The sequence below is a fragment of the Hemicordylus capensis genome, chromosome 3 (genome assembly GCF_027244095.1).
Source record: "Hemicordylus capensis ecotype Gifberg chromosome 3, rHemCap1.1.pri, whole genome shotgun sequence".
Taxonomy (NCBI): domain Eukaryota; kingdom Metazoa; phylum Chordata; class Lepidosauria; order Squamata; family Cordylidae; genus Hemicordylus; species Hemicordylus capensis.
The window spans coordinates 257,997,358-258,022,764 of NC_069659.1; the positions used below are offsets into that span (position 1 = coordinate 257,997,358).

Here is a 25,407-nt window from a genome sequence, read left to right on the forward strand (position 1 = left end):
ACACACACACACACACACTTTAATAAAATTAATAATAATGATGATGATGATGATGATGATGATGATGATGATGAAATCACCATCAGCCAATTACAAAAAGCAACTTTACTGGGAACAGCCTATATTCTGCGATGATATCTATAACAACAGCAACAACATTGACAATAAAATTCAGCCATCCCAGGTCCTTGGGAAGGACTCGATGTCTGGATAAAACAAACCAGTCAATAACACCTGTCTGACTGTGTAAACAAGAAATAATAAATAATAATAAATATATTTTGGAGAACTTTATTTCTATTTCCATTCTCCATTAAATGTGAATTTTCTACTATTTGACCTCCAGCTGACCAAAACTAAATTTCAATGTAGACATTGCAACTTTACGATGATAAAAGAAGCCAGTTATGTCTATAAGCATTTTCATATGCAATCAAGTTTCATATTTGACATTTTGCTTGCAAGTAATTTCTGGTGTCAGGTTTGTTTGGTTTTTTTAAAAAGAATTTGTAACAATGTAATAGAACATCACCACTGAGGAGGATTCAGCATCAATACCATTGATTGGGCCAGTACAATTTGCATTATATATCTTTGACCTTTATCCTGAACTTGAATCAGGACATTGTGTGAGGTGCTTTCTGCACATATCCTGAATGTAAATATATGATTGGCTTGGAAGCTAGAGCCTGCTAACTCAGTTACTCAATATTCAGGACAGTTTGCCACCTCTCCTGTGATTCCTAATGATTCTTCACAGAGCTGTATTTAGCAATTCTAAATCACCAGCAGATAACACTGTCCATTGAGGCTGTGTACTGTATTATAAATTAGTGGGCATATGATAAAATGTGCAATAAATCACAGCCCTCAACATCTTTTGGTAAAGCTAGCAGGGAAGTCTGATAAATCCTAGAATCTTGTTTTAGCTCAAGTATTCTCCACGCCTTGATTCTTCTCAAGAACAGAACCGTATCCTGTTGCTCTAGCACAGTGAAGCCTTGCAGTAGTGATGCAACTAGGATTCCTCTGCTACTTAGCTGCTAATAGAGCAGGAATATCAAACTCTTCTGCTCAGTAAAAGAATGCTGTCACATTGGAAAATCAGGTACAATTTGGTGGCAATGATCCAATTCCTAGTCATCTCAACTAGCCTTGATGGTGTGGGACCATCACTGTTTCTGCACCAGTGGTAGATTCCAGGGAGAGCTGGACAATAGTAAGGATGTACATGAACCGATTTGACACACCTTTTCTGGAGCGCCCAAACAGCTCAGAAGTCCAGTGTTTGAGCTGGTGGGGGGGGGGGGGGCTTAAAGGGGCAGGGAGGGTGCCCTTACTTGCTCCACCGGCGCTCTCCCCAAAATCATTGCTGCGCGGTACAACGCTGACCAGAGCTGCGGGAGGTACACTGCAGCCCCGCAGCAATGATTTTGGAGAGAATGCCAGTGGGGGGAAAGTGGCGGGGGAGGTAAGGGCACCCTCCTGCCCCTTAAAGGCCCCCTCACCTCCCAGGACTGTACAAACCAGCTCATGCACATCCCTAGTCAATAATGCCCTTAATATTCTTCTGTGAAAATCCTACTGGACATTTTCACTTCATAAAATTGCCTTTGGTACAGCTCACCACTGAGGATCCCATAGTTGATTTCCTGATACTAAAAAGAGTACTGAGCAAGATGATAATCTGTGCACTTAGATACACCTAGGGAAATAAAATCAGAGCAAAAATCTAACCTTTCAGTTGTCATATTCTGTTTACTGTTTTCATATTTCACCCGTTAGATCCAGGAGCTTCCATTTATATCAACATTATAACTACATTTCCCCCGTTGCAATTATTACTTTACATCAGCAAAATCAGTAGTTTGAACATAATCACAGTGCTTCCATTTCATCCTCTTGAATGACCTGAACATTCATAAGCTCAGATCTAGTGAAAACAAGGTTTATTTTAAACAATATAATGGAGCCACAAATAGATATAATCCACCCAGTTCTATTTCATATATCTGGAAAGTACATTATTTTAAAACACAATGGATATTTCATCTATTGCAGTAAAAATCCTTTCTAGAATGAAGAGAATGGCATTTTCAAATAAAGGTGTCTATCAGTTACCCATCAAAAAGCTGAAAACAGCAATTACCCGTAGAAATGTTGGAAATCCTTGTCCGTAGTATCCAACAGCAAAGTAATCTGGCTTAGGTCTGATTACCTTCACAATATTTTCATAGAACTGTGCTTGCTTTTTCTGTGTAGGGAGAAAATGTAATTTTAAATTTTTCATTGAACTGGAGATGATAGCATGCTCATATTAAACAATTTCATTAAGTATTTTCCATTATTTATCATCCTAGTTATCTACAGGTGAAAATATTAAATCAATTAATGAATTTCATTCTGATTTTTGAAAGTGGTAACAAAGCTTTGACAGAAAGTAGTTTGTTTTCCATAAGTACTTGATAACACACGGCAGCTGTCATTTGCAATATCCTGTGCAACTGCAACTCTAAGCTTCTGGCCCAATTATCAAATTATCCAAATTTCTTTTCTGGAATTGATTATACAGAGAGAGAGAGAGAGAGAGAGAGAGAGAGAGAGAGAGAGAGAGAGAGAGAATGGCAGAGACAATTAAAGAAGACAAGACCCCATCCAAAGGCTTACAAATCTAAGGATCAACAAGGGAGACAGGTAGAAAAATGGAAATGGAAATTAGAATTTGCAAAGATAATGTATTATTTATAAAGCACTGTTTTGATTGTCTTCTCTTCTACATTTGTTTTAATCTCATGCTGGTCGCTGACCGAAATAAAGAGATAAAGCACTGTATTTTTATAAAACAAGATATTGTTAAGTTTCACTTTTTGTAAAAAATAAAGTAGATTTTTTAAAGGAAGATAAAGACAAAAGATAATTATCTTAAGTATTTAGAGGAGGAAAGGGAAATGTTGGAGACAACAACGGGGGAAAGAATTCAAAATGTGGGGGAGGGGATGAAATGAAGCAATGAAAAATCAGTTAGGACAAAAGGAAAGGTAAGCACAGAAATAGAATGAAGATATTGGCCTCTATGAAATGCTATGAAAGGATGGAAGCACCACAGGCCAAGTGACTGCTGAACAGAAAGAGGAAGCCCTACCCAACTCCTAATTCCTCCAAATGATGATAAAATACAGGAGATCCTCTGCAGAAGCATAAGGTGGAATGGTTGGCTGTTAAAAAACAGTCATGGGGAAGGCTTGTCCAGCAGATCAGTCTATGTTACTCAAGCAACCCTCTATAGCTTCTGTAGTACCATCAGATGGAATAGATACCCAACAATTGGTCTCAAAGTGTGGGGCATACCTTTCATATGAAGGTAGAAAGGCAAAGTTTACTGTCATCTCTTTCAGTACTGTTCACCAAGAGGCAGAGTGCTAACCCAACGCCACTGTCTTCAATCAGTGTATTTTTTTTAATGGGGTACATTATGAGTCTTATCCCTAGTGTTGATTTTCCGTTCTGAGGTCTCTGAAGTGCCCTGTGTATGCTCTCCAAAGTCTTATGCTCATATATTCCTCCCTTTTTGTGTAAACATTTGCTCACCCATTGGGGACAACATTGAGCACCATCTTTGGTAAGGAGGAGAATAGTTGATTTAAATGTAGGAAAGCTCACCATGTATGAGAGCTTCAGTCATGAGCACCATGTATGAGTGTGTGTGTGTGTGTGTGTGTGTGTGTGTGTGTGTGTATATATATATATATCTCCACAATGTCAGAAAGATGAACATGTCTGACTAATAACTGAATTAATAATTAAATGATTTCTCTAACTTTTGAGATCTATAAATTAATTTCAAACCACGTTTTTAAATATTGGTTTGCTGCCTGATTGCAAATTTGTCAATTTAGTTGTCATACCAAAACGTAGAGACCTTTCGCACAACAAGTGAGAAAGGGCTCTGATCTGCAGGGGAAGTTACACATGTGACTGCTGAAGCATTATTTCAAAAATGCATTTTCCTATCACCTGACTGATTCAAAGAATAAGATTGCCTGTAATTTCTCATTCAGAGGGCTGACAGAATGTATACAGGGACATGTGCTGCAAATTCTTTATGACCCAGTTGTTCAGCAAAAAACAATTTAAATCTATCTATGAGTCACATATGCTGCTCTTGAAACAGACATAAACCACCAATGAAATGGCAAAATTCTTTAATACACAAATACAGATATACACTTTTCAGTTTGCTATTAGCCCTTGTTGGTAAATACCTCTGTAAGTATTCTAAAATATGCTCTCAAGCTGCACAGCAAATGTTACCTGGTTGCAAAGAAAATGATAAGGGAGAAACTGAACTTGAGTTCAGTCAATGGGAACAACATTTGTTCACTTGTCAGCAAAAGAACAGTTTGCAAATATGCAAACGGCATCAAAAGGAAGTTAGGACGAAAGGAAAAGCAGTTCAGAAACTGTCCTTATCGAACCTGAAATACCATTTACACAAAGACAGAATAGTTCCTTCTTTTAAATGGACACTCTTCTCTATTCAATCATTTTCTGCATTACAGGAGTCCATGAGGCAGGCTGTTTTCTAAGATAAGAAAAGTGAAAATTCTGGCGTAATACAAGGGGATTAGAGGAGGCCAATGGTTTTAGTTCACTAGCTTCACTTTAAGAAGCAGGGGGCATAGTTATATGGCATTATGCCCTAAAATGTGTATATTTTTACAATGTGTATATATTCTGTATACCAGGATCAGGGCAAGATTCTTGTATCTAGGAACAAGAATAAGGAAAGCACAGCAAGTAATCAGATCTGAAGAAACTCAAAGAATCCAAGCAGAAACAGCAAGTTTGGGGCATGTTGCACAGGCAAAAGGGTCAAGGGATGACCTTGATTCTATTACATTTGTTAATAAGTATTGCAGTTTATTATATGGCAAGATAATAAATCTTTATTATATGGCAAGATGTGCACATGAACCCCACCGACCATAAACCTTACTTCTGCGTAAACAGGCATACCAACAGGGCTGTTAAACAAGCTGGGCCCATATGAGACAGCCTCACCCCAATGAAGGATAGATGGGAGTAGCAGAAGGAAAGCAATTGTCTAAGGTACTTTGGGAGAATTAATAAAACAAAGGCAGAAAATGAATATGAACTTGGAATACAGAAGTGTATTTTAGTTACTAGTAGCAATGTCAATAACTCCTGGAAGCTTCTCTATTCGATGGAAATCAGTTCCCTATATATACTATTTTGGGCCATATTTTGCTTGAGGGTAAATAAAATCACAATGATTACTTTTAATAGAAACATATTTCTCTTTTAATTCATTGCAAAATCTAATCGGTTCATCAGCCAGCAGCCAACTAATTTTCCAACAGCCCCAGACATTTCTTTACTTCTTGAAGTAATAAAAGAAAGCCTATATTACAACTTTAAAAATTAAAATTAAAAAAGAAAACAATGCATGTTTATATTAATTTACAATTAAATGATAGGAAACCTACCAGCAGTTCACTGAGTTGTTCATAATCAAACATTTCATTTTCATACTGTTCTGCAAGTTCTTTGCCCAAGGCAATGGCTTCTTCCCACATCTGTTAAAAATATATCTGAACCTCAGTCAAACAGTTACATTTTAGTAAGACAACTCTTTAAAAACAAACAAAAAGAAAAAGATAGTATATGTTACAATTTGCTGGGAAATATATTGCTTCTATATTGCAAGAACCGTAACAAAAATTATGACAGCTTAGTTCATGCATTTACCTTTTTATTTATTGCACTTCCACACACAAAATATATCTTCCAGCTTTTTTAACAACTGTCTAGTTGTTGGTTTGACAAACTCACACTCTAGTTGCCAAGAATGTAAAACTGCTTTGGTCTCTTACAGTAACAACAATAGCAGTAATTATCACCATCTCCTCTACGATATAACCCTGGACTATAGTTTTCAGATATCTATACCTTCTTCTCCCTTTAATGAAAGCTGGGGATAGCAAGTCCATAAATAAGCAAAAAAAGATATTTATTTGATGTGGTGGTCAGTGGCCATTGTGCTAAAGTGCAAATAGGGAACCGGGTATGGATATCTACACAGTGAGCCCTTCTTTGAATGCACATAATGGAAGTTACTCAGCGATGATACTATCCCCATTATAAATGACTACTTGCTCAATTTCACACTCTATGAAAGGCACAGCAAAGAGAATTAATGTTATGTAGTATAAGAAGTGTACATGGAACAGAAGTCTGCTTTTTCCAGAACATCAGCAGGCACTCAGTGGTGCTGTAGCTTTGTATCTATTCTTCCCCCTCAGATTATAAACGTGATACCCCTGAATAAATGAATGGTGCATCTACATCTTCAGTACTGAATGCAGTTTTGGTCACTTTATATTACAAGAAATATAATAAAACTGAAAATGGTAGAGAGAAAACAACAAGAATGAACAAGCGTTTTAATGCATTCTGTATGAAGAAATGTTAAAACAGTTTAAAATCCTTTTAACTAAAAAAAAAGGATATAAAAGCATATGTATTTTAGAAAAGGCAAACAGTGGCTCATCTTTCTACGCGATGCAAGACCTATATGGCAGTCAATGAAGTTGAGTCTCTACTCAAAGAGTCATTCAGGTCAAGCGCTCCTTTCACACAAAAGGCTGCATGGCGGAAGGGAGAGATTTTCCACTTGCTGTTACACCAGATAGTACTGCAGAAAATCTGGGGAAACGATGCCAAAAGTGATAATGGTCCATAATACAGAACTTGATGAAAGACACAAATATCAGCTGCTATAAAATAAGATGCATGGTGAACACTGTAATAACTAAGTTACCTTGAGGTTTGGGAGAGGGCTCATAACTCAGTGCTACAGTACATGCTCTATGTGCAAAATGTCCGGGTTCAATCCCCAGCATGTCCAGTCAAAGGAAGTGGGAGGAGAGCTGGTCTTGTGGTAAAGGTAAAGGTAAAGTGTGCCATCGAGTCACTGTTGACTCCTGGCGCCCGCAGAGCCCTGTGGTTGTCTTTGGTAGAATACAGGAAGGGTTTACCATTGCCTCCCCCTGCGCAGTATGAGATGATACCTTTCAGCATCTTCCTATAGCAGCTTTATATGATCATAATTTCAAACGCTAGAGCCTAGGAAGAGAGAGCAGGAATGGGGGCTTTTATTAGTGCCTTTTGTTGTTAAATACATTCCCTAATTATATGAATCTATTTCAGCCAGAAATGGGACCCTCCTGAATATGCCATTTGCTTGCTTCAGTACAACTGTTCAACTTATCTGTACATGCGGACAACAAACATGATTTGTATTTCATGTCTTTATTGAATACCAGTTAAGACAAGACTGTGCAACTTTGGCCCTACAGTTGCTGGGCTACAACTCTCTCAACCCCAGTCACAATAGTCAGTAGTCAAGGATGATGGGAGCTGGAGGGCCAAAGCTGTGTATCTTGGATTAAAATACTGATGCAACAAAAATAACATTTTTTCCCCAAAATCCTATGACACTGGATTAGAAGGAGAAAGCTTAAGAAAAAAGGGAAGGGAAACCAACTATAATCCCTGTGCAGTTCACATAACTGTGTTTCAAAATATGAACAGGGACAGCCCTCCCATTGCTGCATGTATGTACTAGCTGACTCATTAGGCTCACTGAGATGGCCCACAGAAAGCTGCAGATTTTGAAAGGACAGCTAATTTTAATTTATTTCGTTTATTATATTTTGTGCATTATTGCATTTTTCAATATTGCATTTTCTGCTTCAAGCACCAAAATATCTTAGTTTGTGATCGTTCAGGACTTCAGATGGTGGATACTCAAAATAAGAACTGCCTTTGCTTGCAAAGGCTGGCCCCATGTTGAGTCAAGCCCAAGAGGGCCCTGATTGAAAATGGAGTTCATGCTCTCCCCTTCTTACTCCCCAGCGATGCCTGCCAATGTGCCTGTCCCTAAGTAAATAAAGCCTTACCTCAGGGAAGAGAAGCAGTGGCAAATGGCAAGGAGGGCTCGTTACCACACAGGATTCACCAGCTGCAAATGACACCCAGCAAAGTTTCCAACTAAGGAAGGCTCTGCAGGTGCACTAAAACGTCTTCTAGATATAAGTGTGCCCTCCCCACCACTGATCACATCCTACCCTTCTCCAAGGTAAGACCTTCTGCAAGGGGTGGGATTGACAGGGAAGGGAAGCATGCTTTAGGGGATGTGCAAAATGGCTCGAGGGCTAGCCGAACCCCCCGGGCCAGCTCAGGGCCGGTTCAGGGTTCTAAAAGTTTACATTTCATCATTTCATGTGTATGTATGTATGTATGTATTTAAAGACTTACTCTTGGGTCTGGCAGCCTCTGGGGGGTGCTGCTGTGTCCATGGGGGAGTCTCCAGAGGTTCCCCCTCCCCCTCCAGCCTCCGCTGGTCTTCTATGGGCCAATTTGGCCCATTTGGGGGCCATTGCAACTCTTTCTGAGGTGGCGACAGCCATTTTGGAGGCTGCCACACATGCACCCTGGCCACTTGTGTGCCTGGAAGCATGACCCAGGCCATGCAAATGGCCAGGGCACATGTGCAGCGGCCTCCAAAATGGCCACTGCCAACTCAGAAAGGGGAGGGAAAACCTCCAGAGACCCCCTGCGGCCATGGAAACACCCCTCAGAGGCAACTAAACCCGGTGGTGGTGGTGGTGTGTGTGTGTATATATGTGTGTGTGTGTGTGTGTGTGTGTGTGTGTACACACACACACACACACACGTGTGTGTATATGCGTATGTGTGCATGTGTATGTGTGTGTATAAGCCACTTTTTTGCACATCCGTAGCATGAATTGCTCATTTTGTTTTTTGTTTAAAAAAATAATAATTCAATGGGCTAGTTTGGATGCTGCTTCTCTGGCCCATGAGATTAAAAGGGGATTGTGCTGAGAGTGCGCTTATCTTGATGTCTCGCATAGATGTCATAGGAACATAGGAAGCTGCCATATAATGATTCCATGTCCATCTAGCTCAGTATTGTCTGAGAGACTGGCAGCAGCTTCTCCAAGGTTGCAGGCAGGAATCTCTCTCAGCCCTATCTTGGAGATGCCAGAGAAGGAACTTGGAACCTAGATGCTCTTCCCAGAGCGGTTCCATCCCCTAAGGGGAATATCTTACAGTGGTCATACATCAAGTCTCCCATTCATATGCAACCAGGGCAGACCCTGCTTAGCTAAGGGGACACGTCATGCTTGCTACCACAAGACCAGCTCTCCTCTCCGTGTCCTGATGTCCTCCCAGCATTTTCCTTTATTGTGAGGGAGGGCTCTTCATTCAAATGGCTGCATGACATATAACACAACTTCTGCTTTAAACTAGTATTTGGATTCCAGGTAGAGCTGCCATTAAGATTAAAATTCCATCCCACATGATAAAGGGATATGCTGGGAGGGTGTGCTCTCGGAGCATCCCCTTTGAATCACTTTGGCTGAAGAGTATTGTCCAAAGTTACTCAATAAGAACACTAAAAAGGCCAATTGGTTTTGGAGGGGGAAGCAGGGTGTGCCTGCACATTGCTATTTTTGGACTGCTTCTAACTATGAAAGTTAGTGTGTGTGTACAATAAGGAAATATTGTTTGGAAATAATTCCAAACAATAAGGAATGGATACTGAGTCCCCATTATCTTCTACTATCTCTAGAAAATTTTCTTTTCAGAGCCACATAAAAAATCTCAGCAATCCAATAAAAGTCCAGGTCTGTTTAAAGACATTTACTGATTTAACAGCATTCAAAAGTTGATTTCCTTAGAGGAAGAACTCAGTTTTTAACACAAATGCCACAAAACGATACTGAAACTAAAACTTTAATAGACTGGTCTAAACGGACTATAAATCAGATACTATGGTTTGGGTTGAAAGGTGGTGCTGTGCAGGCAGAACATACTTCCATTTGTATGTGTGTGTGTGGGGGGGTGTTTCCTAATTTTTAGTGATTCCCCCATTCTGCTGCAGTCACTTGTGAAATATGTTATTCTGTTGTAGAGGCTTCTTCCACATCTGCAGCAGAGATTTTCAGGGGCAGAGAGGGAAGGTGGAGGTGGGAAAACACAATTCCATGAATAGAATAGAAGTTCATATCCAAGACTATGCTTTTCCTATATAAATGCCAAAGAAAAAAGAAAAAAAAGACCTGTGACTGGGTTCACATAGACCCAGACAAAATACAAAAGAATCCAGATAGATAGATAGATAGATAGATAGATATGTATAGAGTATATTATTTAGAATTACAATGCCTATAAGATACTCATAAAATAATAAAGTTACAAAAGATTGTTAATTCAAGAATAAAACCAGTATCACCACAAAGTAAAAGGTGGAAATATGTATACTTCACAGTTCCACCAATAGTTCACCCATGCCTAGGACATAATCAGATATCCTGGTATCAGTCAATTGCATAAAGACTCCAAAAAGGCCTTCTTCAGTGGTTTAGAGCTACTCTACAAAGCATAAGCATTTTACTTCTGATAGAAGGATCATTGGTGGCTCACTTGATCTGGTGGTGGATACAATGAAGTTAGTATCAAACATAGCCTGTATTTGGAAGCAAAGCCACTACTCCCCCCAAAAGGCCTTATTTTGATTGAAACACATCTAGCAATTCATGAGGACAGCAATTTTTAATACTTCTTCAACTCCAGAACTTATAACAGGATTACACCATTGGATTCTTTATGGAACTGCCCGATACCAGGATATCTGAATATGTCCCTGTTATGTCCCAGGATATCTGAATATGTCCCTGTTATGTCGCAGGATATCTGAATATGTCCCTGTTAGTCCATCATGGACTAACTATTGGTGGAACTGTCGAGTAGACATATTTCCACTTTTTACTTTACTTGGTGGTGATACTGGTTTTATTCTTGAATTAACAATACTTTCTACACTTTATTATATTATGAGTATGTTATAGATATTGTAATATATATATATTACACAAATTCTTTTGTGTTTTGTCCTGCTTTTTTCTATATGCCTGTTTCAACTTCCACAGAAATACTTTTCACACTGTCTGCACAGTGTGCAAGCACAATTGCCTTATCAATATTACCAAATTAAACATAGGTTAGACTTAAATTTTACTTATGGCATTTTGCCAAAACAAACAAACAACCAAACAAACAAAACAAACACCCATCTATATCTCCATCAACCCTAAAAATACAATTACCATCTATAATTGTGATTTAGGTTTAGAACCACAGTACAAATCCTTTTGATTTATTTTCATTTCTGTGCTTGTACAGCAAAGTTACCCTTTGAGGAGAACACTGCTAAAAAATTATTTGTCAAGATCCATATTGTTTTTCTTTTAGTTGTCCAATATTTCAAAGATGTTATCAGAAAGTTCAACCATTCTTTCCCTAATAGTAAAAGTACAAAGGACACGTCTATAAATAATAGCCACCCAAAGTCTTCAGATAGGGTTCTCTCTTCCTAGGGCATATTTTGCCATCTCCCCTTTCAGAAAACTGACTTCCTCTGAGAAAACATTAATGATGCAATCACTTCTCTCTCATATGATTTGTTATGTTTAACCAATATAGCTTTATCGCAAACTGTACTCTAAGTACTTGAAAAGGAGATGTATGGGAAGTTCTAATCTTCATTATATATTTGTATCATATAACTTTTAACCCCTGGGAAATTTCATTTTTATGTGACTTCAGATGCATAGAATAACATTAAATCAAGTTAGCTAACCCAATGGAGAGAGCTGGAAACTCTCTTTGATGTGTTTTATTTACCTTGCGTAACAAGCTAACCTGCAGTTTATGGCCCTTATTTTATTTAATCTTGAGGACACAACTAGACAAAATGGCAGGAGATTCTTGGCTGGGTCTCCCACATTTTTTTAAAAAGGAGATAAGTCAAATTGCTATACAAAGGGGACCTTGTAATGATAAATCATTACATAATAAATACAAGTTAACTTCCATTTTTTGAGCAGGGTACTTTTACACAAAAATAATTTGAATGAAATGTGTGTGTGTAAAATGCATATGAAAAATAGTCCCACCTGAGTGATGGTGCTCCTGGGAGCACTTCATCCAGACTGCCTACTTTGCATCCCAACTGGTATTTCAGAAAGGAAGGGAGAAGGTTAAGAAACAGGCCCATCTTGTCCAGCATCCCGTCTCACACAGTGGCCCACCAGATGCCTTTGGGAAGCCCACAGGCAAGAGGTGAGGGCATGCCTGCTCTCCTACTGTTGCTCCCCTGCAACTGATATTGAGAGACATCTTGCCTACGAGACTGGAGGTGACCTATAGCCACCAGACTAGTACTACTACGATGACAATGAATATTTATATACTGCTCTTCAACCAACGTTATCAAGGCAGTTTACATAGAAAAATAAATAATTCATAAATAAGATGGTCCCCTGTCCTCAAAGGGCTCACAATCTCAAAAGAAACATAAGGTAGACACCAGCAGCAGTCACTGAAGGGATGCTGTGTTGGGGTTGGATAGGGTCAGTTGCTCTCCCCCTGCTAAAATATAAGGGAATCACCACTTTAAAAGGTGTCTCTTTGCTCAGTTAGCAGGGGTTGATAGATGTTGATAGTAGACGTTGATAGACCTGATAAGAACACAGGACAACCTGATAAGAACATTGGTTTACATTTACCAAAATCCTTCTCCTCCCTATGTTTCCTCCTGTCAGCCTCGCTCCACTGCAGGAGTCAAAGCTGCCACTCTGAACAAATCTGTCTCTTCCTTAGCAGACAGTCTCGCAAGGAAGCTGAAAGCTCTAACAAGACCAAACCTTGTACACTGACCCCATGGCCAGATAGACTACTGATGGTGCAGCTGTGTGTCACTGTGACTGTGCCCAGTCCTGAAATGCTGAGCATGATGTCACATCCCTGTGGACTTCTGAGTTTTTCTGCATCCTGCAGCTCACCCACCCAGTTTTCCTTTCCCTGAGAGTGGGTAAGCAATGTCTTTGGAGACTCTGCATAATCTTTTGCTAGGGGCTCCATTGTTTTGGAGTCCTGACACCACACATCAGGTGCTGAAAACCTGCGGGGGTGGGGGGGCTGACATAACACGCAAGGGTCCGTCAGCCCAGTATTGTTGCATGCACTCAAGTCGTACGAATGCAAATGACATTATGCAAGAGTAAGCCCACTGAAAATAATGAGTTTACCCTTGTGTAAAATCCTTTGGATAATTTTTGTGTTTGTGTAATTTGTGTGGATGTAACATTCCTGGCCTGACATACCCTTGTGTGGTATGGCAGCCAAGTTTCCCCCCACCCCCATCACTCCCAGGCACAGGATGTGAATTGCAGAACTACAAGTCTGAGGACTCAGCAGGTAAGCTGCCTGGACAGGATGCCTCTGCAAAATATAAGTAACCCCACTGTTCTCCTTGGAGAAGAGCAGAATATTAATATACATGCAAACACACATTTGAAAGATTTTACCACTGGTCCTTAAATAAAGTTGCCTCTAAAGTCCTGTAAAAACTCTGAAAACTTCCCCACAGTCACCACAGCAACTTTATTTGAGAGAGGACAGCATGGCTGTCACAAGAGCCTCTGATAACTGAAATCTATAAATATTCTTGAAGGTCAATAATGTCCAATCTGCTGCCTCTCAGATTTCCGGCTTTGGAACTTTTCCCAGCTTTGTCTAGGACGTGGCAAGTCATCTAGAGGAATGAGCTGTAGTGGGAAAAGAGAGCCAGTATATAGCATTTTGTTTGATGTATGTTTTTAACTCAAGAGAAAAATCCACCTGGATAATGCACAAGTGAAAAATGTTGGGCATACTGCAGTGGCAAAATGCCTTCCTTTTGCTGAAAGGATGAGAAGACAGGCCTGCGTAGGGCACACAAGGTTTCAGCAGCCATGTTGCGGGAAAGGCTCAGTTTTAAAGAGAGATTAAAAAGAGAGAGAGAGAGAACTATCATGTAAAAGTTCATATTAAAAAGTCATACTCCTAAAAGTGAAATGTGGGATCTTGTTTCATATGCCTTAAAAAGCATTCTTAGCTGTGGAAATGAAGTGTCTATTTCAGTGATATTGAGATTCTATCCAGTTTAAGGTCAGGTTTAGGGGTGTGCAGAACAGGTTCAGCATCACTTATAAAGGAGAAACTGGTAAGGATTCCCCTTTACAAGCAAAGGGGGATTCCCTCCATAAAAAGGGGTTTGGGACGGGCGAAAGGGCACCTTACTGGCTGTGGCGACTCCTTGGTGGTAGCAGGGGCAGCTCTGTGATGGGGTGGCTCTCAGAGGGGGTGGACCCTCTCAGCCCTGCCAGTCATCCCCCCCTGCACCATGGTGGGCAACCTTGTTCCAGCCTCCATGAAAATGGCCTCCATGCATGCACAGAGGCCGGAACTGGGCCACCAACCGGCCCACTGTACAGGAGAGGAGTACCGGTGAGGCTGAGAGGGGCTGCCATGGAGCCACCCCCAACACTGTTGCCACATCACAGCCAGTAAGGTGCCCTCTTGCCCACCCCCTTGAACCTTTTTTAATGTAGGGAATCCCCCTTGTCTGTAAAAGGGCAATCCTTACCAGATTCCCCTTTAGAAGCAAGGCACTCGAACTGGGCCGAACTGATTCAACCCAGTTCAACCCAGTTCAAGAGCACAAAACAAACTGCCAGCCAGTTCTAACAAACCAGTTTGTGGACTGGCGGATTCGGTTTTTATTCAGTTTGAATCGAACCGAACTGCTGCTGCTGGTTCTGTGCACACCACTAGTCAAGTTACAAGGTTATGTTCCAGAATAGGGATATTGGTTTAAGAGGGTATCAACACCTTAGAGAGTCTAAAAGAGGAACACAAATTCCAAAAGATAATAGAAGAGGATGGTTCATACTTCTCACAGGTTGCAAGCCATACACGCAGAGGGCCACAAAAACAAGATGTGTGTGTGTGTGTCCTGCACATGTATAGAATTGCAAGGTGTTCATAGATTCATTGGTACATGTCTATGTCCCATCTGTGCAACAGTTTTTGTAGGTGACAAATCATGTATACAAATGCACATATAGTCCTGGATGACATGTGATGTTCTACACAGCGGATATTCTCCACCATGGTGGTGTAGAACATAAGGGTAAAGCAGCTCTACAACTGTTAAAATGATGCCTAACCCATCTGTAGAAAAAATAAGACCATTCATCATAGTATGTGTTGGTCTAAGCCAAGTTTTATAGCATTTAAAAGACTGAGGGGAATAAAAGATTCTCTCAACTGTCTAATAGCTTCTGATTGTAGCTTAGGCGTTGCTCTACAGTTAAACCCAGCTGCCTTGTTAAAGCAATGTTGTTTTTTCTCCTCTTTTTCTCCACTGATTCTTTTGACTGCAAAAGACTAATGCCCCTATTTTTTTCAATCTTTTTGTTTCTGTGTTCTGTTGCTTCATCATTTCCCACCATTTTCTTAAGAAAAACACCCACCACCACCACCACCACCACCACCACCACCACCACCACCTTTTCCATGGTAGTAGTGACCAGATTTAGAATCTAGCCATTATGTGCAAATGAAGTGAAAGAAATATTTTTTTCATCTAATACCTTGTTCCAACATTAATTTTCTAGTAGTTGGAAATAATACTGTTAATATGGATGGTTAAATTATCCTGTTACAGTATATTTGTAATTACTTGGTATTCCAGTGAAGTACAAGATATACTTGTTGATTATTAGAGAATCTCTGTAGCCTTTTAATCAACACGAGTAAAATGTGGAATGAAGAGCAGCCTCTGGAAGTCAGTTTTTTAAAACAGAGATCTAATCTACCATTCTTGCTGGATGGGAGATTCCCAAATCTGTCTGCTCACACTAAAAATATATGTCTCACATGTCTGGTTACATTTCCTGGATCACTTTCCCCAATGACAAGCTTAGAAACGAGAAACTGTGATCCCTATTTTCTTACTATTGTTCTGCTCTATGTCCTTAACCACTGCTAAATGGCCTTTGTCTTCCTTCTTATTATCAGCTGTAAAGGCCTCCTGACATGCCACTCAAATTTTTATTTGTGTGTCCACGAAATTTCTTGTTTAATATCCATCTACATGATTTTAACAAAACAGTCTGTTTAATCTGCAGCTTTAAAAAAAGGTCTGTTGACAGCACTGAAACTACCACTCTAAATCAGATGTTTTAAGGTGAATTATACAGTACTATGCTTAGTTTTTGGCAAGACACTTTATAAGCAGTGTATAATGTACATGGTTCTGCTAATTTTATCCTGTTTTTGTTATGCTTTCAAATACTCCCCTCCTAAACATCCTATAATAGAGCAACTAAAGCAGCTTCCTTGCATGGCATGTTAAGCAGTTGCTACAAACTACAGCACTCCTGAAATATCCCCCATCACACTGCACTCTACTCACAGGCCATGAAAATGGGAGGATTTCATCCATTTTCCGGATGGGGGGCAAAAGTCACTGGCAATAGTGGTGCTCTTACATAGGTGGTAGTAAAAAAAAAAAAAAAAAGGTAAGCAGAGGGCAGTTTAGGCCCCCACTTGGCTCTAAGCCAGGCCTGCTCTACCTAGCCCCCTCAGCTGTTTTTGGACTACAGCTCCCATAACTCCCTGCCACAGTGGCCAATAGCCAGGGATTATGGGGAATGTAGACCAGCATCTGTAAGAAGGCCAAAACTGAGCAGTCCTGCTCTATGCCATCCCCACTCCCACCAAATTTTACCCTGAAAGTTCTCATTAGAGGTCCTGTACCTTAGCCAAATCACAACTGGAGATTAATAACTTCTGAAGTCCTTTAGGAAAGACTCAATGGCTGCATATATGTAGTAGACCTCCAGTAGAGAATTACAGGGGAAAAGATTTTTTTTTAAACCACCAAAAAAACCATATAAGCTGAAACAACACATTATGAGACAAAGAAAGGGGTCCCAAGTCCATTGTTGCTGGTCAATGCTAATGCAGTCACAAAGAGGCTACTAACTATTCAGGGAGGAATTGGGGAGAAAAGCTCTTCCTCTACTCAGTTTGTTTTCCCTGTGTAACCCCTTTTCACCCCAGCGGGACTCAGGATGCATTATCTGTCCTGCTTGCCTCTTCCAAGAAATTCAAAAAGAGAAGAAACTTAACAACAGGACTATACAGATCAGTACATTAAGGCAGAAGACCAGGGCACATTTTAACATGAACCAATAAGCACACAATAAATGCATTACTGAACAACTCCTGCCCTCTATGGTCAGCATTGGAGCTTTAATTCTGTGTTTTTAAAATGGTTTTTATTTTATTTTATTTTGGCTTCCATCCATTTTAATGTGCTTTTTGTTGCTGGTTTTATTCAATTGTTCTGTTGATGTTTTGTGAGCTGCCCAGAGGACAATTGTTGTGGAGCAGCTAACAAATACAGTTGCTATTACTTTATTTATTAAATTTTATACCGTCTCACCCAGATGGCTCTAAGTGCTTCACAAATATAAAAAACATATATAAAACAAATAAATAACCCATTAAAACAGTTTAAATTAATTTCAGTACTCACTAGAAGCCAGGCTAAAAAGAAAGATATGTTTTTAAGGCTCTTTTTAAAGGCTGCTACAGTGGCACAATGGGGAAATGCTTGACTAACAATCAGAAGGTTGCCGGTTTGAATCCCCACTGGTATATTTCCCTAGACTATGGGAAACACCTATATCGGGCAGCAGCGATATAGGAAGATGCAGAAAGGCATCATCTCATACTGCGCGGGAGATGGCGATGGTAAACTCCTCCTGTAGTCTACCAAAGAAAACCACATGGCTCTGTGCGCGCCAGGAGTCGACACTGACTCAATGGCACACTTTACCTTTAAAACTCACAAACCTCTAATACCCGCAGGGAGCGCATTCCAGAGCCCAGAAGCAGTCACAGAGAAGGCCTGATCCCAAGTTGCCACCAGGGACATCAATAATGAATGATGTAGTATTCCTTAGGGGTATTCACATGCACAGCCTAACCCAGGCTAGGGCAGCCCAGTCTGGGTTAGGCTGAGCACATGAAGCATCGGGAGTGAGGTTGCTCCCGGCACTGCCAAGCCCCACTTTCAAACCTGCCATTTAGCCAAGGTGAAGGTGAAGCAAACTTGTGGTTTGCTTCACCTCAGTCGGCGATCGTCTGGGCGATCGCTGCCGGGTTAGACAACTTCCCCTGGCTCCCCAGCAGGGGGAAGAGCATATGCACTGAGCACGGCAGCTATTCTAGCTAGAACGGCTGCTGCACTCATGCCCTAGGGCACCTTGGAATGCAGGATGGGGAAAGCCCTCCCACTCCCAGCGTCTCTGTCCCTTGCATCACTGCTTGTGTGGGTGTGTGGTGTAGTGGAGGGAATGACAGCAGCTGCTCATCTGCTGGGGAGGGAAGATGAGCTCCTGCCTGCCTGCAGCCAGCCTGCTCTCCCCAGCAAGGTCGTGTGCATGACCTCCTTGTCTATCATCCTTTTGCTTGCCGATTTTTGTTCTGTGCTCTGAATATTCTTGCAGAACAAAATGTATAGCTTAGCTTATATCATAGTTCTGTGAACTAGAACAAATTGAATTCAAATACCACATGGCAATGGTAAACCCCTCCTGTATTTTACCAAAGACAAAACCACCGGGCTCTGTAGTCGCCAGGAATCAACACCGACTCGACAGCACACTTTACCTTTTTACCACATGATATGAAAAATACACGTTTCCTCCTGCTACGGCAAGAAATCTGGTGTAAAATCAAGTGGTTTGCTCCCCTATTAGTCAAAAAATGGCATTATTTTCACCTGCACAAAGTCAATAATGTGCATCTTTTATTAATGGCCAACAAGCAATACAGCTCTGTGTCAATGTTAGGACCCACCAGGGCTGCTATACAAGTTGAAAGGCAGACCTGACTATGTAGCATGACAGGGCTCCTGCAGATCACCTTAAAGCCATTTCCGAGCAGTCATGCAGTGCTCTTTCCTTTGCTTTGAAAGGAAAGGATGCTGTATTGACTGCCCGGAAGCAGTTTTAAGTCATTCTGCAGGAGCGCTTTCATGCTACATCGGGGCTGCCTTTCAAGTTGTGCAGTAACTCTGGCAGGTTCCCAGCATCAATGTAGGGCTGCCCATCATGTTGGCCACTATTTCTAATTTACAAAATTGCCTGTTTGTCAATTGTCTTGCTCCGTGTCTATTTCTCGTACTTAACTGGAGAAAAATGCAAGCTGGGCCTGCATTGCTTAGAGACAGGTGCAGAAATGATAAAATTCACATTTGGCTAATGTGTGAAGATAGTGCTTCTGCTCCATTTTATTTTCTTTGCTCATTACACAATACACATTCATTAAAGTCCTAGGATTAAGAGCTCTACTGAAAATGTCAAGGCCTCATCCATTTCAAAATGGTGATAAAATGCATTATGCCTTTTAGTCAGGAAAAAGTGGGAAATATTATTCTATTACTAGAGAGACAATGCAGAGGAAAGACCATTACCTGAGGAAAAACGACAATCAACTGAATGGTCACCTTACTTGAGAAGAAGAAAAATAATGTGTGCACGTCAAACGTTATGGTGAGAAAAAATGACATCTAACCATTCAGTAAATATAAAGATGAAGCTGAAATACTTCAAACCTTTCAGTTTGCAATATTCATGGTGCTCTTTCATGGCAGAACTTCAAAAATACCACAGAACACAGTTTCTAATATTGAAAATTTAAAATCATTCCATGAACATGTCAGGTAGACTAAGGCCTGCTTCATACGTAACACGAAACTGGAGGCTGGCGAAACTGCAGTTTCAATTTTAAACTCCAAATTGCAGCCTGCCCAACTCCAGTCCAAGGAGAGGACTGGAGTTGCCGCTTGGCTTCCAAGGCAGATTCCAGCAAGCTCCACAGCCTGACTGTGGGCAAAGTATCAGCATGTCAGCGGAACAGCTGTAATTGGCCACAATCCCAAAGGGGGCGTTCTGAGCACAATTGTGCATTTTCAGAGCACTCCAGATGCGTAACTATAGGGGGGGCGGGCAGGGCACGTGCCCTGGGCGCCACTTTGGTGGGCCACGTGGGGGGTGCCAAAAAGCGCCATGACACCCCCATCCCCACAAAAAAAATATTTCAGGGTGGCGGCAGCCGCCGCACGCCCCTGCCAGCTCGCGCTGTGCTGCCGACGCTACCTGCACCCTGGCCGGCAGCCCGACGGAGTCGTCTTGTGCCCCGGGCCCCCTGATGGCTTGTGGGGAGGGGAGTGAGCGCGGCGGTGGCGGGCGGCAGCAGATCGCCAAGTACAGAGTGACGCCGAGGCCTGCCGTCTGGCCCGGCGTTAGGGGTGTGCACAGAACCGCGGAGTTGCAGTCCGGCACTGGGGTGGGGGGTTCCAAAGGAGTACGGGGGGGGCTTTACTTACTCCCTCAAGAATGCCACCGTATTTCATTGAGTAAGCAGGCAGCATACCTCCCTGCCACCCGCTTCATTCCCCCTCCTCTCGGCGCGGCTGCTAATCCATTCCTCCTCCTTTTGAATGAATACTCAATCGGGTGGCAGGGTATCTCCCAGTCCCTGCCGCCCGGCTCTTCAATGCCCCCGGCTCGGCTGGCGGCCGCCCCCCGCAGCCCCAGGACCCCTGCCGCCCCTTCCCTTCCCATACTCAAGGGGTTGGCAGGCGAACTCCCCTGCCGACCCTGTCCCCTTCCCCGGCTGGGCTGCAAATGGCTTCTAGGAAGCCTTTTGCGCGCCTGCGCAAAAGGCTTCCTAGAAGCCATTTGCAGCCCAGCCGGGGAAGCGGACGGCAGGGAGTTCTCCCGCCACCCGCTAAACTTTAGAGAGCGGCCGGCGGGAGATACCCTGCCGCCCGATTGAGTATTCATTCAAAAGGAGGAGGAATGGATTAGCAGCCGCGCCGAGAGGAGAGGGAATGAAGCGGGCGGCAGGGAAGTATGCCGCCCGCTTACTCAATGAAATATGGCAGCATTCTTCAGGGGGTAAGTAAAGCCCCCCCCCGTACTCTTTTGGAACCCACCACCCGAACCAAAACCACCCCATGTCCGGACCAGTCTGGAGGCCTTTAGGATGGCCTCCGAACCGGTCCGTGCACATGACTATCCGGCGTTGCTTCTCAACTGCGCAGGCACCCCTGTGAAGTTCATTGAATTGAGTTCATTAAATTTTTAAAAATTGTCAGTGATGGGGAGGATTGTATCTCAGTAGGGAGCACATTCCACAGTCTCGGGGCAGCAACCAAGAAAGCCCGTCACCATGTGGCCACGAGCCGAGCTGGCAGCAATTGTAGACGGATCTCTCCGGATGACTTCAATGGGCGGTGGAGCTCATAATGAAGAAGACTTAGGCCCTGGGTATCCCCAGGGCCTAAGCCATTTAGGGCTGTATAAGTTATAACCAGCACTTTGTATTTTGCCCGGAAACCTACTAGCAGCCAGTGTAACTCTATCAACAAAGGAGTGGTGTGGTCTCTCTGAGATGACCCAGAGACCAACCTGGCTGCTGCATTCTGAACCAACTGAAGCTTCCGGACTACGTACAAAGGGAGCCCCACATAGAGCGCACTGCAGAAGTCAAGTCTGGAGGTTACCAACATATGTACCACTGTTCTGAGGTTAAGTGTTGTGCAAAAAATTACTTCTGTTTGCTGGTCCTAAATTTCCCGGCTATAAATTTCATGGGATGACCCCTGGTTCTAGTGTTATGTGAGAGGGAGAAGAATTTCTCTCTGTACACTTTCTCCACACCATGCATGATTTTATAGACCTCTATCATATCTCCCCACAGTCATCTTTTTTCTAAACTAAAAAGCCCCAGGTGTTGTAGCCTTGCCTCATGAGAAAGGTGCTCTAGAGCCCTGATCCTCTTGGTTGCCCTCTTCTGCACCTTTTCCAGTTTTTTAAGATGTGGTGACCAGAATTGTACACAGTACTCCAGGTGTGGCCGTACCTTAGGTGTACTATGGTACATACTCCATGGCTGTACTCCAGATGTGGCCGTATGATCCCTAGCATGGATTGGCCTTTTTCACAGAAAGTGGATCTGCCCCAAAAGAGTGGGGTGGGGTGGTAGTGCCTATTGGGTGGAGGCTACCACCCCAATTTCAGGGGGATTGGGCAGAGGGCTGATTTTTTGGGAATTTTTGAAGTTTTGGTGTCTTTCGCTGACTTTTGGGCACTGGGCTTTTGAGGGTTTGTTTGTTGTTATTCTGTCTCTCACAGCTACAATAAACCTACCATTCCAATTATAGCCTGGTCATTTCTGTGTCAGAGGGCAAACGGACAAAATCAGCAGGGGATCAAATACTTATTTCCCTCACTGTATGTAACCCTGGAGATCCAATACTTAGGCTCAGCCTCTAGGAAGCAATCAAAGACCAAGGTATGTCAAGGACAAAAGGGTCCCTCCTCCTTTATCTTACATGGTCTGGACTTTTTTCTTTCTGGTCACCATCCTTGTAGGAAGAAAGAAACTAACTAAGCAAGGGTTATCCCTTGAATTTTACCATTTACGTGGTTACCTCTGCTGCTGTCAGAGCACAATCTCACACCTGACACACCCTGAGCAAAGGTGTGATAAAACAGGATTCTTTCCAGTTGTTGGAAATCTGACCAATTATAGGGTCAATCTGTCCATCTTTTTGTACAGGTTAAAAAAAACACAGTAAGGAAGCTTGATAATATGAATTTTGAGTCAGGAAAAGTCAGGAACATCTGTAAACAGTATGGTGAGCTCTAAAATTTGTTGCTTGAATGCTGACAACACAGATAAGAATAGTACAGATTTTGCTGATCTTTCCAAACTGTGAGAGAAAAGGAGACAAAGCTAATGTTCAGCAGTTCTTAAACAAGCAGACGTTTAGTTCTCTTTTCCACTTATGACTAGAATAATATGCACAACTGGTGCCAAAATTAAAAAAAACAACCAGATTGCTCTATAAAATAGTATTTTTGCAAACTGTGAAGTCCTCATTTTGTAAAGCCCTGCACAGGTTGAAGCACTGTAAACAGGTATTTTGCCTGCTGTTCATAAACAGCTCATTAGTGCACAAGTCAGTATTTAAAAAAACCATGGGCACTGAAGCTCCCCTTCCCCCCTACCCCCGCCCCCCAAATACTAGCTGAAGATACTGAAAAGAGAGATACTGCAAAATATTTTGCATGGTTTGTTGTTTTTATTTGTTGCTGGTTTTATTACTTGAGAAATCATTTTCAACACTTTTTTTGTTTGCCTGCAGGCCGTTTTGTGCCACATTTTGCATGTTTTATGTGATATCTCTCTCCAAGCCTGCCACTGTTTTTTTAAATTTAATGCTTGTGTATCCTACCTTTCCGCAAAGGAGTTCAGGGCAGCACACATGAGGGCCATTTTATCCTCACAATAATCTTGAGAGTTAGTTGAGACTTGGCAAGGCTCAACTAGTGAGCTTTACAGCTAAGAATGGATTTCAACTTGGTTCTCCCCACTTCATGTCCCCATGTCTCCCCACTACAATACATTAGCAATAACTAAACCATCCTTAAGCATCTTGAAAGAGTCCTTCTGTCCTTATGAGCAGGGACAAACATGTGCAACACAATGCCAGTGTTACTGACCCACTAGACTGCTGCTCACGTGAAAGCCAGTCCCAGTAATGTTGTGTAAAAGATCACTTGTGTAATTACTTAAAACAGCATACGGGCACCTGTGCAGCACTACATCAATTGTGTAATATGTCAGCTAATATTCTCTTTAGGAGCAGGACACCTTAGTGTTATTGCGCATCTGTCAGTGAAGTGTCAAATGAGAGTACACATTATGTGAGTCCACTCAAACGTCCTGCTTAAACATTGATTCATTACCATACAAATTCTATTTTCTCAAAGCAAAACTAGACATTATGAGGAAAACATGAAGTTCTCAAGCTCTGTTAAATACATCTCCTAAACATGTAGAGGGAAATGCACGCCAGCATAAATGCTCAGCTCTTCCACCTACCCAATTTCCCTACGAATGCCCTTCCCAGACTATTTTTAACTGATTCAATTCACAGCTGGACTGTAACACGACAGGTAATTCAGGCTGAAGGGGAAATGGCCTGAGAAAGTTTTGAGGGGAGAACTGGCAGATGTGTAAAGCATGCCTTTCCTCTTCCAGATTCTCCTCTTCAACAAGTGCCCCACAACACCCTAGTATTTTGGTTATCTCAGCAAACATGATATGCACAACACCATTTGCTGAGAACATTTAGCCCTCAGAGTCTGCACCCAGTTCTTCTGTGTGGTAGGAGGAAGAGGAACACTGCTCGAGAACACAGAGACAAAGTGGCTGGCTTTTAGACGCTCCTTATGATAACTGCTCTTAGGCAAGAAGCAGCTGCCACACACTTAGAAATACAGCATGCAGAGCAGTTTTGTGGTTCAGAGAACTAGAGGCAGTACAGAAGATTGCTACTCAGGAAGAACCCCTCATACAATTACACAGAAGCACAGAGTTGAAGCTCCCATTAGGAATTCAAGAAGCTGTTGATAGCTGTGTTTGCTAAGAGGTCCACATTTTCCTGAAGGAACTCCAAAAGCAATCCACAGGGACGGAACAGGTTTTCGCAACTATAATGGGGTCTGTAGTAGACAGCTGACTGGTGCCAGCTTTTGCCTCATCCAGCCCAAAATAAGGTCTCCTGTTTTTATCAGTCTCCGCTTATCATCAACAGATCCTTTCAGAATAAGATGCCTTGGGTCCCAGCACCACCACTTCCTGGCAAAGTGTACACTAATAGTTGCCCTTTCAGTTTATTCAGCATTTATAAATGTGCTGCTGTTAGTATTATGATCTTCAGGTGCAGTCTGCTCACATAACATTTCCCAGATCTCAAGCTGAAACCTCACATAATTAGGTCATTTGATAAATTCATTCTTTGCCATTCAGGATGTTTTTAACATGTGACTTTGTAGGAAAAGCAATGCAGCATGCTTCCTCATTACCTTGCCCTTGTCAAAATAATGGATAATTTCTTGATAGAGCTGGTCTTTCAGTTGTCCTTGCGTGGCTGCCTGGTATCCATCCCGCTGAGTAAGATGTGCTGCACAGGGCTCTTCTGACCACTAGATTAAATGCAAACAGTGGTGAAAGTGAATATAAAGTGACCTATGTCCCTATAACTTTGTCCTATTTTAAACAAGTCCAAGGGATGTTTTAGGCTGGGTTTTTTTTTTTTAATTATGACATCACTGCTGACATCATGCCATGCAGCTTTAGGCCACCTCCAGCTTCAGAGGCAAGATGTCTCTAAATACCAGTTTCAGTAGAGCAACAGCTAGAAAGAGGGGGTGCCCTCACCTCTTGACTGTGGGCTTCTCAGAGGCATCTGGTTGGCCACTGGGTGTAACAGGATGCTGGATTGAATACGCCTTGAGCCCCATCCAGCAGGGCTGTTCT

The 25,407-nt window shown here is 42.1% G+C and overlaps 1 protein-coding gene across 5 annotated transcripts in view; it reads right to left on the bottom strand.

Moving 5' to 3' along the window:
* DOCK1 (dedicator of cytokinesis 1) overlaps positions 1–25,407 on the bottom strand; it is a 645,511-nt gene that overhangs the window by 74,777 nt on the left and 545,327 nt on the right. For 4 of the 5 annotated variants that reach the window (XM_053305327.1, XM_053305329.1, XM_053305326.1 and 1 more), the window contains exons 38-40: positions 24,954–25,073; positions 5,508–5,597; positions 2,150–2,254 (exon numbers count right to left, since the gene is read on the bottom strand). In XM_053305327.1, coding sequence (XP_053161302.1) covers positions 2,150–2,254; positions 5,508–5,597; positions 24,954–25,073 — 315 coding nt within the window. Of the gene's footprint in view, positions 1–2,149; positions 2,255–5,507; positions 5,598–5,634; positions 6,727–24,953; positions 25,074–25,407 lie in introns of those variants that run through there. The other variant, XM_053305330.1, reaches the window with a different exon arrangement.